The sequence below is a fragment of the Mustela nivalis genome (genome assembly GCF_964662115.1).
Source record: "Mustela nivalis genome assembly, chromosome: 15".
Classification (NCBI taxonomy): Eukaryota; Metazoa; Chordata; class Mammalia; order Carnivora; family Mustelidae; genus Mustela; species Mustela nivalis.
This window is the reverse complement of record NC_139034.1, coordinates 37109610-37129899: the sequence shown is the minus strand read 5'-3', so window position 1 is coordinate 37129899 and position 20290 is coordinate 37109610. Positions and strand designations below refer to the sequence as shown.

Here is a 20290-nt window from a genome sequence, read left to right as displayed (position 1 = left end):
CACATCCATTTCACAGATGAGGAAACTAAGACTGGAGGAGGTAAAGGGCACGCGGCAGGAAGCGGGGGGAGTGCTCCAGCCCAGCCGTACACTCTTTGGGGCTCCGGTGGCGACAGAGACACTTCAGCGAGGCAGGTTGTCAGGGCGCGCGGGCGAAGTGGCGAGTAAATATTTGGGGCTGTAACCCGGGCTCCGGCAACTCGCCGTCACTGCGGTTCCGCGGTGGGCGCGTGGCGAGGGCGGTGCCTGGGGGACAGGGGCGTCCCCGGCGCGGCTGCTGGGACACACCCGCCGGCCCCGCCCCGGCCCGCCTCCGCCCGCGGCTATAAGACCGCGGGGGCAGGAGGGTGGCGGCGGCGGGAGAAAGAGCGGGCGTGTGCGCGGACCCAGGGGAGACGCGGCAGGAGCGCGGCCCGGCGAGCCAGACCCGCGGGGCGCGAGCGCGGACAGAAGCCCGGGTAGCGGCGCAGGCCTCGGCGCGAGCGGTCGCACAGTCTCCGGGCTCAGCATCCCGCAGGACCCTCCGCCGCGCGCGCGGGGCCGAGCCCGCCCATGAAGCCGCCCGCCGCGCAGAGCAGCCCCGCGGCCGCCGCGGCGGCAGGTGAGTGTGGGACCCCTAAAGCCCCGGCCCTTCGAGAGAGAGGGCGTCCCGCGGCGTCCGTCTCCATCCTCACCCGCGGGACCCTGCTGCGGGCGGGTTCGGCCGTCCTCCGGCGCCGGGCTGGGGGACCCATGACGGGCGCATCCCCACCCAATCTTCCCACCGCCCCCGATTCGCGCGCGCCCCCGGGGGACGCGAGGGGCGGCGAGTCCCCGACCGCGCGTGGGAAGAGTTCCGCTGCGTCGATTAGCTGGGTGACCTTTGGTCGGCACCCCCACGCGGCGGAGGCTCAGTTTCCGCGTCGGTGGAATGGGCAGGGTAGAAGCACCGCTTCAGGGGCTGGTTGAGAGCAGCGAAGATGAGCGACGGGCAGCGCCAGCGTGGCTGTCACTCGGCACGCGCGCCGTGAATGCCGGCTCTCCTCGGGAATGGTGGCGGCCCCCTCCGGGCCCCGGGACGGGACGGCCGCGCCGCGCCAGCACCTGAGCCCGCCCTCCCCGTCCCCAGCCCCGGCCTTGGACTCGGCGGCCGCCGGGGACCTGACGGATGCGCTGTGCGAGTTTGACGCGGTGCTGGCCGACTTCGCGTCGCCCTTCCACGAGCGCCACTTCCACTACGAGGAGCACCTGGAGCGCATGAAGCGGCGGAGCAGCGCCAGCGTGAGCGACAGCAGCGGCTTCAGCGACTCCGAGAGTAAGTGTGGCAGTCGGGAAAGAGCGGGAGCCGGGGGAAGTCCCTGTAAGGAGCGCGGGGGGGGGGGGCTCGGGTCTCAGTTTGCCGATCTGTAGACCGAGGGATGGCGCCCAGCGCAGTGAGCCCACGACACCGCGCGGTCCTAGGACGCCCACAGCGAGGGCAAGACTCCGGGGGCTGTCACTAGGAAGATCTCGGAGGGCCAGCTGGGCTACCTGCCACCTGCAGGTGTCCGGAGGCCTGAGGGTTTTAATAAAGCAGCTTGTGCTTTCTAGCCAGACGGGACTCTTGGGACCCCAGCCAGGCTTGTTTTCAGCTACCTCTCCTCCCTTCCCCTGCCTTTCTCTCTTTCTGCAGTCTTTTTTTTTTTTTTTTTTTTTCAGAGTGTGTGGGTCAAGTGCCACAGGAATGGGGGTGGAGGAAGATAGGGCAGGGCACAATACTGAAAAAATTTGTGACACCAGGAAAGATTTCATAAGCTGCTGTTCTTGGGATTTTTGAAATAACTTCTTGCGTTTTCTTCTGGCTCTGAGCTCCCAGACTTGCTGCTGTACTGCCTGCAGTTTTGAAAGACTCTCTGGCGCTACAGAGTTCAAGTGTCCCTTTTCCTTCAGGCGGGCCCACGCGGGGACTGCAGGCTTGCACATCTCCCCCCACCCACTCAGGCTGGAGAGGGAGCCAGAGCACATGGGCATAGAGGTGCCTCCTGGCAGCTTTTCTCATAAGCAAGACTACCCCTGGGTCTCTTTGTCTTAAACAACCTTACAATGAGTGAGACAGCTTTTTTCCGAGGACCAAGTGGTCTGTAAGGATTATAGATACCTGTTTCGGTCTCAAACAGCAAATTTGGTGGAACCCCTGGTGGCTCAGTTGGTTAAGGGTCTGCTCTCTGCTCAGGTCATGCATGATCTCAGGGTCCTGGAATGGAGCCCTGTGACGGCTTCTCCCTCTCCGTCTGCTGCTCCCCACTGCTTGTGCTCTTTCTCTCTGTCAAATAAATAAAATCTTAAAGTTTTTTTTAAAAGATTTTTTTTATTTATTTGACAGATAGAGATCACAAGTAGGCAGAGAGAGGAGGAAGTGGGCTCCCAGCTGAGCAGAGAGACCGATGCGGGGCTCGATCCCAGGACCCTGGGAACATGACCTGAGCTGAAGGCAGGGGCTTTAACCCACTGAGCCACCCAGGCGCCCCAAATAAATAAAATCTTAAAAACAAAACAAACAAACAAAACAAAACAAAAACACTAACCAGCGAATTTGGTGACTTTTCAGTATTACCTAATTGTTAGTTTTCAAATTTTGGATGACTTATTATTTCTCAAAGTGAACTTTTCTGAATAATTCTTGAGATTTCATTCCCTAGACCGGTTACCATCATGAATATCACTCCCTTTGCTGCCCTTGACTCTGGAAGTGAAAACATGACACAGTGACCTTTCCTTGTGATTCTCTTGTTTTGAAATCTGAAGCTCTTCCTTGTTCCAGGGCAAAGACACAGTCCCAGACCTCAACATGAGCTGTCTTCCTGAAAAGGAATAAAGGCACTCATCACCCTGTCCAGGGTTTGAGTCAGAAACCTGAGGTCCCTCTTGACTTTCCTTGGCAGCTCCGCCCAAGGGTTAGATTTAATTGCAGCTTTTGAGGTGAACGGGAATGGAATAGTGTGCTGTTAATTTTCTGTTTTGTATTTCTGGACTTTATGGGTAATGATGGGATCAATTATTTTTGAATTTCAAAGGGAAATCTAAAAACTTTTGAAATTTGTCTCACTATCTGGGGCCAAACTTATTATGTCTCCTGGGGCATGGAGCGAGTTACTCATCAAGTACCAATTCTCTCCCCCACAGGAAAGAAAGCTGGGACAGTCTGTCCAGTGCTGTGCTCTTGCAAAGAACAACTCCTTTCTAAACCACAGCAGCATTTGGCTGGGATATGGTCTGAGCTGGCCCATCAGGGGTGATTGCAACTCCCTGGGAGTAGGATTTCAGAGTTGGTTTTCAGGGGCCTCAAAGGCCAGGCACTCAGAAACACATTCTTAACGATTTGGGGGGAGACATTTGGAGTTGTCTACAGTTTCTCTTGAGGGCGGACATGCCCTTGCACGCACGTGTGTATTTTGTTTTCTGTTTTTGTTGTTAACTGTTTTGCTGACCTTTAGTTTGGTGGCTAGAGGCATAGTAGGGACAGTCTAAAGAAGGCTCCGATGACACTTGTCTTCCTTATAAATGTGTAGTTTGTCCCCCATAAGACTGGTTAGAAATAGTGTTGGCAGAAGCAGTGTCAAATAATAATTTCTTGAGGAAGCATAATGTTTGTCTCTTAACTACCACCAAGAACTGAGCACAGACATTTACTTATTCGATGTGTTTACCTGTTCACTGCTTTTCTGAGGAGGACAATGAGAGAGGTAGATCCTACTGAGATTTAGGCTACCAAAGGAGGACATACCAGGATAATGATCATAAAAGTAGCTCACTTTTACGAGCTACTCTTTATTAGGATTATTATTATTATTTATTAGCTCTTACTAGTAGTGGTCCATTTGCTGTGCTTTACATGTGTTATCTCATAGGATCTCTACCACAGTCCTAAAGACTGCTCTGGTCACCATGGATGGTTAGCCGGTCCTCCTGGACCTGGGTCACGTGCCTCTTTATAGTGGTTGTGCCTGAAGGTGTCTCTTCAAGGCAGTGGTCATCTGCCTGGGTCAGTGGGGCCCAGGCTGAGTTCTTTGGGGGCCCTGGGCAGTAGGTGGGCCTCAGTTTCTCTAGGTACGAAATTGAAAGGATGCTGTTTAGTAGTGCTAGTGGGAAATATCCATAGGCTCAACGATTTAGGAGAACAAATTTGCTCTGTTTCATGCTTTCAGGAAAACATTAAAATGCATGCACCAGGCTCTGTTCTATAGATCAGATACAACTGTTCAAGTGTCTTAAATGGAAATGTTACAAATGAGCTATCAGCCAGTGGTCCTTGATTCTCACTCAGCCTCATCTAGGGCTCTATCACTCAAGAAAGGTAGCCATCTTACTCAGTAGCTCAAAGCAGCAATTCTTATTTTTGAAGAACCCTTCCTTAGGGGCGCCTGGGTGGTTCAGTTCGTTAAGCATCAGCCTGATTGTAGCTTAGGTCATGATCTCAGGGTCGTGAGATTGAGCTCCGTGTGTGGGCGCCATGCAGAACCTGCATAAGATTCTCTTTCTCCTCTGTCTCCCTCTGCCCCTACCCCCCCCAAAAAAGCAAAGGAAATAAAGAAAAGAACCCTTCCTTTTCTTACTAAAATAAAAAAAGGGTTGCTTGCATCCAAAGAAGAAACAGACTATTCCTTCCATCCAAAGAAGCAAATTACTTAGATAGAAGAATGTTCGTTTAATAAGTACTCCCTGTTCCCACTTACAGGGGTCCTTTAGAGACCAAAATGAAGAGGACCAAAATGAAAATTGCAAGATCACGCCACATTCGGATGGCATTCAAATGGGGCTTGATCAAAACAGGCTGGTTCCTTTCCCCTAGACTTGGGTCCAACAGACACTTTGGTGGGAGCTGTCTTAATGTCAGCAGTAAAAGGGCGGTGTAATTAGGAGCTCGGGCAATGTTGTTCAAACTTGATCCTTAGAGGTTTGCCCCAGAGGCTATAAATTTCTTGGGTTTAAACTTATTTTAAAAAATATACTGCTTTTTAGTATTTTTTAAACAAAATATTATTTATTTCTGGGACAGAGAAACAGTGAGAGAAGGAGGAGGAGCAGGGAGAGTGGGAGAGGGAGAAGCAGGCTTCCTGGCGAGCAGGGAGCCCAAGCGGGTGCCTGCCGCCTGCCGCTGTCTGCTGTGGGGGTGGGGCTTGATCCCAGGACCCTGGGAGAGGGCAGACTCCTAACCACTGAGCCACCCAGGTGCTCCGACTTTTTCCATATTTTCAAAACTGTACATGCACACCATGATTCCTCAAATATGTTCAAAGAAATTTTCACTCAGGATTACCAAGTTTTAACCAATGTGTTAATTTATATTTTCATCGAATGATTTTATATGAACTTTAAAAGGTGGTAGGAACTTCCGTCTTTGCCGTGTTGGGGTTTCACACACCTTTTTCCTTTGAAGGGGGGTGGGGAAGTATTTTGCTACTTAACAGGAAGGATCCAAAGGCTCCTGTGTATGCAAGGGCTATTGTGATATTGTAGAACCGTCTTAGGGAATGAGGAACTGGCTCCTTTAGCATGCGCAAGACCAGAGCATTTGTATATCTGCCTAGACTCTTTCAGCGTGTGCACCTGCTGGACGCTGGGTGCCAGCTTGATAGTGTATTGGCAGATCCAGGATAGGAGCTCCAGAGGCTAGAATCTGAACTTGTTGAAGCCAGGAGAGAATGGAAGCTTAGGAGCGCTCAGGTGGCCCTGGCATGATGGTAGGGGTTCCAGGTGGGGGAACGGGGCTCACTTTGGCAGAGACCTGGAGAGGTGTCGACCGGGAAGCTGGGGCTATAGTGTTGAAGGGAGATTCACCCCCATTCCCTGTGGCAAAAGGGAAACAGGTCCAAGACTTTCTTTTTCCCAGTTAATTACTATAGTTTGCTTGTCTTCAACGTGTGGGATTGTTCTATATTTACAGGAGCTCTGGGCAAGGTTTACTGTCTGTGGCTTTCCTTCCCTCTGGAGTAGCACATGTCGGCACTAACCCTAAATTACTTTTCTCCCCTGCCCCCATGCTCCAAAAGCTCAACTACATTTTAAACAAGCGTCTGTTTTGACAGAGTTTCTAAAGCTCTGTTGGTGAGCACTAAAGCAGGCTGTTTGTATATCGAATATGCTGACATTTCTTCAGCTGGGGTCTTGGAAAACTTGGTCCCTGAGTGTGAGGTGCCTGGCTTCAGCTCGCCAAAGTTGCCTTGCCAAGGTCATTTCTAGTGGGACTTGGAGATGCTTGTGAGATGGGGCTTTAGAGCTGATTGAAGTCGATGCTGTGGAGCCTTGAACTATCTAGTCTTATCACCTACCAGTGTTCCCCAAATCACCACTGTGTGTGCCTCTCAGACCCCTGTTAATAGCAGCATCTGACACTGGGGTGGGGCGGTCACATGTTAATATGCTGTCCGTGAGCAACATGTTGTTATCATTTTATCAGACTGGCTGTTTGCGCGGGATGAAGTTCCAGAGGAGTGAAATGATCAGGAAGTCAGGCTTTCCTTACCTTTTCATCGACCACGATGCCTTCCATGAGATCTTCTTCATGGAGGGTGCTTCAAAAAGTCTGTGGAGTAAAATTTTATTGGATAAAAGGAAGCAAGGTCTAGAGGTTAGCTCCTTCTGTGTTGATGGTTTGTTTTACGGAGGTTTATTCTCGAGTGCCTCCGAAGATAAGCTTCTCTTAAGAATTTTGTTACTCTTGGGATGCCTGGGTGGCTCAGTTGTTAAGCATCTCCCGTAGGCTCAGGTCATGATCCCAGGGTCCTGGGATACAGCTCTGCATTGGGCTCCCTGCTCAGCGGGAAGCCTGCTTTTCCGACTCCCTCTCCCCCTGCTTGTGTTCCCTCTCTCACTGTGTCTCTCTGTCAAATAAATAAATAAAATCTTTTAAAAAAGAAGAAGAAGAATTTTGTTACTCTCTGAAGAGGAGGAGGAAGCTGGGCCGTAGTCTTGAGGGTTACTGTTCTCTGTGGTGACCTCTCCTCTCCTGAACATGTCATCCTCCATTTTGCTGGGAACTTTAGAATAAAATAACAAGAACACCATAGGAATCATACCTGGAATGCCTAGTTAATGCCTAGTTATCTTTCCCCTTTTGCTGAAGAAGAAACTGAAACTCAGATGTGAAGTGATCTGCACAGGGTCTCACAGCTGTCATGGCCTCCAATCCCAGCTGTCTCTACTGTGGCAGCTTCTGCTGGGCTTCTTAGCAGCTTTGGGCTTCTTGGAAGTTGCTGTTTTCGTGAATGACGTGCGTACAGTATTACCACAGGGTGGAACTAAACTGTGGGCAGGTTTGGCTCAAGGAAGCTGGGGGCCATTTCCTGTTGATGGTTGAATATTTTGGAGCCTGGAATCAAGTCTGGCTCAGATTGTGCCCTGAAACTCATGGAAAGAGAGAGGAATCAAGGTGTGGCAATGTGCTGCTGTGTGAGCCTGTGTGTGTGTGGCGGCGGGGTGGGGGGGTGGTTGGGAGGTGTAAGGGGAGAGGGGGAGTGGGGAGGGAAGTGAGCACATGCTGTGTTGACATGCCTGCGTGTGTGTGTGTGTGTGTGTGTGTGTGTGTGTGTGTGTATTTATATATAGATACGGGGAACCTCGTATTTTTTTCTCTCCCTCATTGGGGGAATAGCTTGAGTTCATTAGCTGTAAAAGGAATTTCTGATTATTTTAAGTTTGGTTTGCAACCGACTTTATTAGGCAAGTAACAGCCACTTTGTCTATATATTTTCTTTTTTTTTTCCTTTTTTTTTATTTATTTGACAGAGATTACACGTAGGCAGAGAAGCAGGCAGAGAGAGAAGAGAAAGCAGGCTTCCCGCTGAGCAGAGAGCCCGATGTGGGACTCGATCCCAGGACCCTGAGATCATGACCCGAGCAAAAGGCAGCGGCTTAACCCACTGAGCCACCCAGGCGCCCCCCTGTCTATATATTTTCTAAGTTTGAGGAAAATATTTGGCTCAAAAAGGCATTTTCACACCGGACTTTAAAAGGCCAAGAGGTCCACTGTGGCAAGGTCCTGGTACTATGACTCATTCTCTACAGAGTCTCAAAATCACCTGAGTGACCCAGAATTTTCCCTGAATCCTCACTGGATTCTTTTTTTTCCCTACCATTTTGCAATGGCCTTTTCCATGTTGAGATCATTCCTTCCCCGAAATCGCAATGACACGGGTCTACTTGCTATGAGGAAAAACAAATTGTGTGTGTGTGTGTGTGTGTGTGTGTCTCCCCCCCCCCATTTCCCCCCAAGAATGAGTATATGTGGCTGGAAAATTGTTGAGTTGGAGCAGAAAAGAGTTGAAGTCCAAAGCAGGGCAAGGGCAGGTGGTCAGGGTGGGGTGGAGTGAGGTGTGGTGAAACTGGCTCTCAAAGACCAGCTGCTTCTGGAAGATAGAGGCCAGAGGTGTGGCCACTGAAGTCTGGGCCCCAAGTCTCTGGGCTGGGCCTCTGGGCCAGGGATGGGGGCGATGCTCGCTGTGTCCCTCAGAACCACAGATTATGTGCCAGATGCCTCATATTCCTTCTTCTGGCTCAGGGGCCTGGGCATGAGGCTGGGCTCCCCGGGCCCTCTGTGGTTTTCCTGACCCTATGTCTTAACCTCATCTTTTCCCTACGAGTTTCTCAGGTTCTGCCTGTGGTAGTTCCCCTCCCTATTGCGGGGTGTCACATAGTAATGCTCTGCTGTCGATCAGACGTGACCACTTTCTTGTATGTAAGGGAAAGCCTTTCCCTTGGGAAGATCCAGACTGCTCTAGAGCTGGGCTCAGTGTTACTACAGTTGAGTTCCATGGAGTGCAAGTGTCCTGAGAAATATTAAGTCGCTGCCATGAAAAATGCACCCTGTAGTTCAATTTGAGAAGTAAGGATAAGCTGGTTTGTCCTGAGACCTTTTAGGGACGTTAAAGTGGGAGGACACAGTAGGAATCTCCAGGGGTGCTCCGTGTCTCTCAGACTTAGTTGATCGTATGGTTCTTCTTTCCAAAGGACCAATGTTCTGAGGAATATATTTTTGGGGAAATAATAAGTGTGAGATTTGGTGTTTTGGATCTCAGTAGGTGTTCCTCATCAAGCCCTGCAAAATGACTATGGTCCTTTTAGGTAATGTGAGCTGGACCTCTGAAGGCAGAAAAATTGGGAAGGTTGGGCATATTCGGAAGAGTGGACAAGATGGGTGTGTAGGTTAGGAAGACAGATGGTGCTGGGACCACTCGGTCAGAGGAGGCTGGGGAGAAAGGGAGCCCGGTGTAGTGCCTTCTCTCACCTGAAGAGCCTTCCCCGGGGCTCATCTCTGCTACAACCATGGCTGGCTCTGTGTTTGGTTTTAACCAGGAAGGTTGTTACTTTGTGACCTCAGAGGCCACATCCTGCTTCCGTTCGTTGGCTGCTCTGCCTTTGAACCCTTCAAGTGGGTGCAGCTCAGCCACTAGCTCCCTTCTCGTGTCACAGCCACGTGGCTGGGCTGGCTGTGGGTTCGTTTCCCTCTTCTTGGTAGGGCCTAGAGAAGCGGACTCTCAGAACTTAAGAGCTGGAAGGGACTGGAAGGGTTAGGAAGCCTTCCCATTTTCTTGGTGGCTAAGCTGAGACTCAGAGATACTCTCTTGCTCAAGGGCAAGTCCCGAAGTAGCTGAGCAGATTCCCTTGACTCCTAGCACAACCCTGCTTTGGGACCTTGACTGGCTCTTGCTCTGGTCTTTAGGGGTCTGACAACAGAGGGAGCCACCAAATCACTCAAACTGTCTATAATTGACAATCTCTAGAAGAACTATTTATCTCTGACCCTCTAGCTTCTCTCAGAGTGTAGGCTCTCAGGAGAACCACGGCAGAGACTCTTGAACAGGCAGGGAGAATTATTATTATTATTATTATTTAAACATTTCTTCAAAAGATTTATTTATTTATTTGAGAGACGGGGGGGAAGAGGGGAGGGGCAAAAGAAGAGGGAGAGAAAATCTCAAGCAGGTTCCCCGCTGAGCATGGAGCCGGCACAGGGGTTGGATCTCACGGTTGTGAGATAGTGACCTGAGCTGAAATCAAGAATCAGACTCTTAACCGACTGAGCCACCCAGGCACTCCCAGGAGGGAGGTTATTAGGTAATGGGATCCAACCTTGTATTTGTATTGTAGGAAATACAGAGGGCAGAAGGAACCTTTTTTAGGAAAGATGATCCATTAGGTCTAAAATCCCAACCCTGCCGCCCCACCCCCCACCCCGTCAGCCAAGCATTGGCTGGATTGTCAGACACCTGGGCAGTGGGCTCCTATGTGCTGCAAAGGAGTCTGGTCCGGTCATGATAATGCTAGCCTACTCTCCATTCTTCAGGGAGGCAAGGACCTTGGTGTGCATGACACATTCACACACATTCACACACACACACACAGGCACAGTCCCTGTCTCAGATCATTTTGGGGGCATAAATATAAAATCTGGAAATCAGCTTGTTTTCTTTACCACTTTGCTCTTTTTGGAGAGGAGCTCTTGGTTACCAATAGACTGTGGGCTGAAAACCACCTTGAGTGAGTTATGTTTTCTTTCCTGAAAGGTGCAGATTCGCTCTATAGGAACAGCTTCAGCTTCAGTGATGAGAAACTGAATTCTCCTACAGACTCCGCTCCGGCTCTGCTCTCCCCGGCTGGCAGTCCTCGGAAAGGTGAGCTGGTTAGCTGCCGTGTGAGTGTTTGTTTTAGCTTCTTACGGCCGTCCCCTCCTTCAGTCTTCTCCTCTCCTCCCCCTCAGCCCTGATCAATCTACCCCAAATGTGCAAAACAAATAGAACAAACATCCTCCTAGGGGACGGTGTGAAGGGCAGTTCGTTCTTTCTCAGGATTCTGATCAGTGTGAAAATGAATCAGATAAATGGAAGAAGCCAAATTCGCAGGGAGAGAGAAAACCTGTATTCCCCAGACTCTGCTTTCTCTCTCACATGGTGTGATCAAGGCTGCCAAATGACAGAGCTCTCTCCCCGACTGGTTGGTTCTAGAATTGAAAACTTAGCAGCAGTTGGGGTTTGCAGAAAGTGGGTTTCTTTCCATTGGCATTAACTAGTTGATCAACGCTTTCAGATTACTAATTTAACAAGTCAGTAAATTAGGGTCATCCTCATGAGACAAGCGATGATCTGACATGATTTAAAATAGCAGGCCCCAGCCCGGCTCTCCTGTGATATTAATAGACCTAAAAAAGTTTTTAAAGATGCATGAGCAGTTTCTTATTTTTTGGCACTTGTCAAGTGTCTCCAGCTAGAGAGCTGAATGTTCTGTTATATTGGACAAGTGCCCTTTTGAAAACAAAAGGAGTTTTTTCCTCAAGAAACATTATACTTACTGAAAATAGTTGCAGAATGCTATAAAAATGGAGCAGAGTTAAAAAAAGAAATATGAAGATCCTATTAATGTTCTCACTCTTGGCATTAAGGAGGAATTTCCCTCTTTTTCAAAAGAATGATTTTTAAATTCTCCTCTCAACGGAGCAGTGTTAGCATCAGCCCCCGGGGACTCTGCAATTGTCCAGCTCCCTGAGGGTAAAACAGAGCTATTGAATTCAGAGCAACGGAGCAGTCTAGGAAGTGGCTTCAGCGGTGCCCAGATTGCCACCTGATCCTCCGGAGATAGGAATTAAAGAGGGAGAGAAAGCTCTAGAGGGAGAGAAAGCTCTAGTGGCCGATTGACTTTAAAAGCTAAGAACAATGAGCTGTTTGTAGCCAGCAAGGGTTAATTAATAAAGCTCTCCAGGAATGCATTTTGGAGAAGGCATGAATAATGAGCTCTACAGGAAAGCCTATATATCTCTGGATCCAGAGATAAGAACCTGTTGCCTTGTGCGGCCACCAGGATGGGACCAGGCTGTCCCGGACCCGGAAGCCTCCCGGCACCTTCCCCGCACCATTTTGACAAAGCTCGGTGTCTTTCCGTTCCGTTGCTACTGGAGGGACTCCGAGCGCTGCACCGTGGCCCTGGGGTGGCAGCAGGAACAATAATGGGGCAGAGGTGAGGCGGAGCGGGAACACTGACTCCGGGTGTCTGCTCTGCACAGTGCCATGCTTACCGAGTATTTTTTGACAGATTAATCCTACATAGTCAAAAAATCAAAACATTTTTAAGAAAACTATTTTTTTAAAGATCTTTTAAAATTTTTTTATTTATTTGAGAGAGAGAGAGAGAGAGAGAGAGCGAGCAAGCGCAAGTGGGTGGGAGGGGCAGAGAGAGAGAGGGAAAACCAGACTCCCGCTAAGCACGGAGCCTGATGTGGGACTCGATACCAGGACCTTGGGATCACGACCTGAGCGGATGACAGACGCTTAATCTACTGAGCCAAATCAGAACTTCTTTTCTTCCTCTGCAGCCCCTCACTCCTCCTGCCCTTTTAAGGCAGTGAAGGGAGATTTTCCTTCCAGGTTGTTGGGGTGGGGGAGGCGTGAGGGCTGATGAACAGAAAAACACAAGGAGGAGACATTTTGGCAGGTCTTCAGAGTCAGCGTCTGAGTTGACTGTAAGTAAACGTGGCGCAGACACTGAGCACTGAGGGTTGGTACAGGACGCTTGAAAATCAGGTCCCTGAAGATGAGTGAGGCAAAATGGGCCACATAACCGAGGGCGCCATGAGCTGTTGTTGATAATGGAAACTGAAGGTCGACTCTTGTTTTTCAGCCAAACTAGGAGACACGAAAGAGCTAGAAGACTTTATTGCTGATCTGGACAGAACATTAGCAAGTGAGTACATGCCTGGTATTTAAAAAAAAAAAAAAAAAAAAAAAATCAAACGGAAAACCAACCACCCCTGCTGATAAAGTGCCATAATATTTACCAGCTTGCCTGGGGCAGGAAGTTACATCATCAGGCTTCTTTAGGTTCTGAAACCCAAGAACTCTAGTGGTTCAGAAAGAAGTTCTGAGGATAAGCCTGCGTTCATGTGGATCTTGGCCCTTTCCAAAGGCGGAGAACAGGCCACCGGCAAACGATGACATTTTGTTTGAGAAATGCAGAGTAGGGGTGAGAGGAAGATGGGAGCCTTCCCACCACGAGAGCCTGGCAGGCTTTTCAGGGGAGAAATGAGCCGACTGACTGCAAAAGCAATGTGCTAACACGACAGATGGTTCCATCCCACGGACCGGGGAGGTCCTCTCAGGTTAGATCCAGGAACTTGGAGAGGTCTGACTTCTACAGGGTTGGGTCCCAAAGGAAAGAATTGGCCTGGGAAGACCCCGTAACCAAAGGCCCATGACAACTGGTGAAAGACTTAAGTACACACTACCTTGTTTCCCATTTGGCGGTTACAGTAATGGTACCCCTTTTGTGTGATTGAAAATGTGGGGAACTGAAGATAGCAGACCGTAACTACGGTGGGGCAGAAGATGGAGCCCTCAGAATTCATCTACCCACTTGGTTTTAAAAAGAAAGGATCGTGGGGCGCCTGGGTGGCTCAGTGGGTTAAAGCCTCTGCCTTCGGCTCAGGTTGTGATCCCAGGATCCTGGGATTGAGCCCCGCATCGGGCTTTCTGCTCAGCGGGGAGCCTGCTTCCCTTCCTCTCTGCCTGCCTCTCTGCCTACTTAGGATCTCTGTCTGTCAAGTAAATATATAAAATCTTTAAAAAAACAAAACAAAAAAAACCCATGGTGGGTTAAAAAGAAAGGATCTCAAGAGCCAGAAGGATCAACTAGAGCTTTTGGGATAAAAATCTGACCAGCTGTACTCTTGGCGGGCCTTAGGCAGTCATAGAGCAGAAGAATTTTGTCCCAGCCTCTTAATTTTTCAATGAAAGTGTTGATTTTCCCTAAGAAATATTTTTTTTTGCTGTACTCTGCTAAACGGCCAGGTCAAACCTGAAAAATTAGATCCGAAGTTTGTTAATTAAAAATGAATTTGTTTCTGACACCAAGACCTAACTGTGGGTAGGAAAGTCCTGGTGAATTGGAGAATTTTATGGCTCATTCTCTTCCATGCCGTACCATCCAGCCCACATCAGAAGACTAAGGCCTGTTTTGACAGAGATTATAGTAATTACAGCGCAGTTCAGGTGAGACCCAGGTACCAAGCCTGCCTACTTCATGGAAACTGCAGCCGGCTGCCCAGCTGTACCAGTTAATCCGACATACATCACGTGGGAAGCCCGCCATGACGTGTGGTGCCTTTATGCCTGTCTGTGGTGGTGTGATCTGGTTAAGCATAGGAATCGGAAACCTTTGTGAGTGGCTAACTTATTTCTTCCCTCTTCACAGGCATGTGAAACCAGGAGAAGTTCTGGGTCCTTCCATCATAAGGAGAAGCTTTGGAAAGCTCCAAGGACCTGGTAAAATCAGCGACGGAATTTGCTGCCAAAGCGGAGATGAGCACTCACGTACCCCCGGGCCATGCTCCGGCTTGTCCTAACACCAGCCTTTAAGATCATCTCTGGGCAATTTAGACAGTGACACTGACTTGGTTTACCAGCTTGCAGCGTATTAGAACGGATGATCCACGCTAATATTCTGTTTTCTCTCGGAACTTAGCTTTCCCGTAATTTAAAGTGCTTTTATGAACATATTTGTAATTAATTATATATAGTTGGAAACAGTAATATGCTTTTCCCAGTATAATATATTTTTGTATGCAAATAAAATTTGAACTAGAGTCTGTATTTTGTAAACTTTTTCTTTCTTTTTTTCTTTCAATATATTTTCATTTAAATAATATTCTGGTGGGAATAACACACCTCTTGATGTCAAACAAGGGCCTTGGGTGCTGCCAGGTTGCTCTAGACAATAGGCTGGGGAACTTAGGGATCTCTTTGGAGCTCCTTCAGTACTCCAGAGGGAAATGCTAACATATGATTCGTGGGAAATTTTAATTTGAGGATTGGGGCTTTTTTATTGAGGTATAGTTGACATACAATGTTACATTAGTTCCAGGTATCCAACGTAGTGATCTGACAGTTCTATGCATTACTGGATGCTCATGGTGATAAGTCTGTCACTGTACGAAGTATTAGGATATTATTGGCTATATTCCCTACACTACACTTTTCATCTTTGACTGAGGGTGGTGGTTTTAATGGAAGTTGGGTTTTTCCTCCATCTCCATTCTCCTCATATCTTACCACCTTTTCAGGGGCCGTGGGCTCTTTCCTTCAATTAAGGGAAACAGTTGTTGCACTCAAAATCCAGGACTGAGATATGAAGGAACTTTGGGGCAGCTGGAGGACTTGAAAATGATGGTGCTCTTATCAGATCTGTGTGCTGAGGAAGATTTGATGGTGTTGGCCTTGATGCTTGTGTTCAGGTGTCTTCTGTGGAGCCAGGACCTTTCCTGATGAAAGGTCCTCCACAGTCATGGGCTTTGCATGTGGAAGACAGTTACCACCTGCACTCCCTGCCACCTGCCTTTTGGGGAGGATGGAGAGAGCACAAAATCAGGAAAGTTCCTAATTTTTTAAAATCTGTGTTTTTCTATCTTTAAAACCCTGAAGTAGGGTTTTAACATACCCAGAACCTGAATGGCTCAGTTGGTTGGGCAACAAAGTCGTGATTTTGGGTGAAGTCATGATCCTGGGGTTGTGAGATCGAGCCCCGTCCCATGTCAGGCTCTTTCTCTATGGTCTCCTGGAACTGGAATTCCCAAAGTTAGAATTATAGCATATGTGGCTTTGTGGACTGTTGTGAGGAGAAGGTCAGTGGTTTGGGGAAAAGAAGTGCATTTCTTTAGGGCATTGTTGGGGTGAGGGTAGTTTGTATTTTATAAACAATTGTATTTGTATTTTAGAAACAATCTGTTAGATGCATAATTGGGGACAAGAAGGCTGTGGGCCATATAGGTTGAGGCCATAGGTTGAGGTTCTGGGTATGTTAAAAAGAGTGTTTTCTGTATTTCCCAAGATGCATTTTGAGGAGCACATTCCTAACCTGTTTTGAAAAATAGGTATAAGATCATAGGTACTTGAAAAATTTATGATCCACTTTGAGATTTCTCATGCACATTAGTACATAAAATACTTAGGGTTCAGTCTAAATTGATGGGTCAGAGAACCCAAATACAGTAGCTTAAACAATATACAAGTTTTTTTTCTCAGAGAACCCAAATACAGTGGCTTAAACAATATACAAGTTTTTTTCTCACTAACAAGTGAGCAGTACAGGGTTGAGTGCCTCACTGGTCCAAAGTGGCTGCTCCTGCTCTTGTCATCACATTTACATTCTGTCCAGCACAAAGGAGAAAAAGCTAGACAAGTACAGGCTTATTTCTTTCAATGACACGGCTAGAGGGGATGCAGATTCCTCAGCTCATATAACTTTGTCCAGATCTTAATTATATAGTCATTCCCAGTTATAAGGGAGGCTGGGAAAAAAGTCTCTAACTGGGCTAAAATTCGAGAGTTCTATATTTAAATAAAGACCAAGTGGATGGTGCTTAGAGGACAGCTGGTCATGTCTGCCACAGAATGTCAAAGGTTTTGAGAAATACTATAGCCAAAAGACATTTTTTAATAAAAAACCTACCAATAATCCATAGCATATAAGGGAAATGCCATTGTACTTGATCTTGCTTCAGTGAATCTATTGCAGCCCACCACCACCAAGACCTGAGAGCCAACAGCGTGGCCCTTGCAAACTGCAGAATTGTTATGCAGAATAAGTGTCAGCCAGTGGACTTTTCTGGAACAGACCAAGACCAGATACTGAGCATGCAGAGCTCGTAGGAAGTGAATAGTCTGTTTTTGAGCTTGGGAAATTTGCACTCTAACTTCTGGGAGGAACAGCTAAAGCAAAACAAAACAAAAAAATGTGACACCGAAGTAAGAGCACAGCGTGCCAGCCCAAATACTCACACACCAGCCAGCCTCTGGGATGGGACAGAGGAACCAATAGACACCTCTTCTTGGGGAATTATGATGGAGGCTGGCCACATAGCACATCCATCTATGGTGTGAGACGGCACATCTGAGCCAGGGTGAGGGATATGGGGAGAGGTTGGTGGTGATGGGTGGCCTACTGGCAATCAGCCAAGACTGGGGATGCTGACATGTTGCCGCAGAAATATCCTTTTGGGTATGGATGGGGAAAAAGAGAAGCTATGGGGTTTCAGACTAGAACAGGTTAAAATCTCTTGGTGCCATGTTGCATCTGGGCAACCTTGGGCAAGTGTATCCTCCTTTCAGAGGCTCTGTTTCCTTATTTATAAAATGGCGGTGTGAGTCGTGTCTCCCTGGGGTCATTGTGAAGAACAAATATAGAAGATGTAAAGCCTCTAGCAGTCTTCCTACCCCTCCTCCTGATACCACAAAGATAGTGGGCTCCTGTACTGAGGGCAAAATTAAGCTCCACCTCCAGTGGTCACAGAGGGCAGTTCAACCCCACTGTTCCTCATCTGATCGAAGAAAGCCAGATGCTCTGGTCTCATGGGGCCAGCGGGAGCGAGGCAGGAGAGAACACAGGACAGAGGGAAGGGAGAGAGGCTTCAAGCCGCTGCCTTGCAACGTACCGGATTTGGGCCTCTCTCTGTGCCTCAGTTTCCTCCAGGTTCAGCCCCTATAATCGAGTGGGCTCTGGCCCGACCTCAGACTGGCAGCTCTTCTCTGAGAGGCAGATGGGGTATTTTTCTTGTTTTTTTTTAGTATGTGTTTCCTCCACACCCTTCTTCTCCAAAATGTTTTCCTTTTGCTAATTTATTTGGCTAAGAAGGTTTGTGGTGACAGACACCAAACAGGAAATGGCTGTCATAGCTGCTGTCTGCAACTCTGGTTTTTTTTTTTTTTTTTAGGCTTTCTCCTGCATAGCTCACCTTCTCTGTGTTGCTTGGTATTGATTTAAATGCAGGGCTAAGTGGAAGGGGAAAGGGAAAGGGAAACATATTTTTAGAAAAGAACATTTTCCTTGAAGTTCAGAGTTTATTAAAGGTTAAGGATTATACACAATGACAGTGTTAGTTGGCTTCCTTCCACCACAGGGCCTTTGCACTTACAGTTCCCTTTGCCTCCGAGGCTCGCTCTCCTTTGTTTTTCTAGTTAATTCTACTTCTTTACGATTACCTCGAGGGTCATGTCCTCAGAAAATCTTCCTACCTGTCCTCCCTTCCCCCAGTCTAGGCTGGGTCCTTGCTGCTCTTCTGATAGAGCCCTTTTTGAGTACACTCATCCTGGTTTCAATGAAATGGTCATTAGTGTGATTTTCAGGGATTACTTTTTCCCTACCCTACTGCAAGTGGACCAGAAGCTCCACCAAGGCAGGGACCATCTCTGGTTTGGCTTGCCACAGTATCTGCCAGTGCTTGACACGGCTCCTAGTACATAGTAAGTGTTCAGTCTGTACCTATTCAAGGAATGAGTGAAACTTCTCATCCTTTCCCCAACCCAGGAAGGTTGGGCATAAGGCATTGTCGGCGGGGTGCTTGTTTGCCTCGGCTGTGCTGTCCCCTCACAGGTTTTTTCTGCTTCCCTTCCCAGGGTCTTGCTCCCACCCTACAAAGCATCTGAAGGATTGATCCAGACCAAGAATGCATTAAAGGGCCCATACCAGTTTTTTCCCAGCTACTTCTCATTTATAGGGTGAGAAGGGGTTGTTGAAGACAGAAAGACCTTTGAGGCCCAAAGGAACAAATCTTTACTGGTAGAATTTCAGACACCCTAACTGGTACTACATGGAAAGAGGCGGACTTCCTAGTCACTAGGGAGATGTCTGATGTTAGGCAGACCCAGACACTGACATAGCATTTTTTTTTTTTTAAGATTTTATTCATTTATTTGAGAGAAAGAGAGAGAGAGCATGAGCAGGGGGAAGAGTAGAAGCAGAGAGAGAAGCAGAGTCCCCACTGAGCAGGGAGCCCGATGTGGGGCTTGATCCCCGGATCATGACCTGAGCCAAAGGCATATGCTTAACCGACTGAGTCATCCAGGGGCCCCTGACACAATACCATTTCCTAGAACTCCAAAATTCTAAAGTCAATAAAATGTGCGCCCCATTGTGGAGAGAATATGATGAATAAACTGAGTGTATGAGAATGTGTCCGTGTGTGTATATATGTGCATATGCTTGTGTGTACTTGCTTGGATGTGCATGTGTATGTGTGTGTGCATGCGTGTGTGCATGTGTGTGTTATGGATTAGTTAGAAGGAAGGAGAAGACATAGGCTCTGGTTTGGAAGACCCATGGGAAAATGCAGGGCCGTGGGAGGGTCTAGGTTGAACTGCTCCCTAGACAGTTAGGCTCTCTGGGCCTGGGCTGGCCCTCCCTGCCTCTGATGGGCTTGTCCTTGCTGATCAACATTGCAAAATAGGATTGCTTTTGTAATTGAGTTTTCATGCCTCACATGGGAAGGGCCCATTCGCTTGTACTCCTGGGAGACGTGTGACCTGTTGTCCTAGGCTCCCGGCCAAAGCCTATTCTGGAACCAGAAGATCAAGACTTGGTTGTAGATTGTAAGCCAAAGGAAGCCCCTATCCAGCCCAGAACAGGTCTGGGAGGGGCAGGACCAGGGGGTGGCCCATCACCAGTCAAGTGTATCTGGAGGGCAAGGCCTTGAGCTGCAGGAAGGAGGTCCTGGGAGCCGTGGGTGAGGGGGGGAGTGGCAGAGTCTTCAAGGAAGGGATTCTGAGTGGGAAGCCTGCCCTGCTTAGGAAAGCAGGAGTGTGGAGTAAGTTCCTAGGGTAACTCAGGATGCTGACGTGAGTTCAGCATCATTCTGGAAGGTGGGTCGGCTGCACAACTTTCAATCCAAACAAGGGCTGCCGTCTGATCACTTGTCCCAGTCCTGCCCCTGACCGGCTGTATCTCCTTGGGCTGATACACAGAAAGCTCATCTAGTCAAGCTGTCTCATTCTAAGCACCAGAAAATGGACACGGGGCCAACTGGTTAAGTGACCCTTAGACAAAAGCCTCAGACAAAGGAGGTTCAGGAAGGGGAAATCAGAGACGTAAATGCACCAGGGAGAAAATGAGCTCCCCAAATCCAAATTACAATTAACTGTCACTATCTCAAGATCTGGGCCAGATAGAGAGATTAACCCGGCCCAGAAAGACCTTGGTTTACCAATTGCTTGAGCACAGATAAGAGAAGTTGCATAAGGCCAGCGGGCTAGAGAGCCAGGGAGCACGCAGACCAGGAAAACACTGTGGGAGGGAAGCCACCTTGATCTGAGGAAGCCCATTGTACTAAGATTAGAGTCTGCACTCCAAGAGGCTCTGACACTGGTGAGGGCCATGGCCGGTGAGGCCCAGGGCACATGGGAAAATGAGATTTTGATCCTTCTCTGATTTTATTTTATTTTTTAAATTAAAAATTTTTTCATTATTAACATACAATGTGCTATTTGTTTCAGGGGTACGGGTCTGTGATTCATCAGTCTTA

At 48.3% G+C, this 20290-nt stretch overlaps 1 protein-coding gene across 2 annotated transcripts; it reads left to right on the top strand.

Moving 5' to 3' along the window:
- Positions 1 to 355: 355 nt before the first annotated feature.
- On the top strand, positions 356 to 14584 carry RGCC (regulator of cell cycle). 2 transcript variants are annotated; one of them, XM_082701458.1, is made up of 5 exons: positions 356 to 601; positions 1109 to 1294; positions 10521 to 10628; positions 12625 to 12687; positions 14194 to 14584. In XM_082701458.1, the coding sequence occupies exons 1-5, from the start codon at positions 553 to 555 to the stop codon at positions 14199 to 14201; spliced, it is 414 nt and encodes a 137-aa protein (XP_082557584.1). In that variant the 5' UTR covers positions 356 to 552; the 3' UTR covers positions 14202 to 14584. The 2 variants fall into 2 exon arrangements, with proteins under 2 accessions (XP_082557584.1, XP_082557585.1); XM_082701459.1 differs by lacking the exon at positions 12625 to 12687 and having other exon boundaries at positions 359 to 601.
- Positions 14585 to 20290: the final 5706 nt, after the last annotated feature.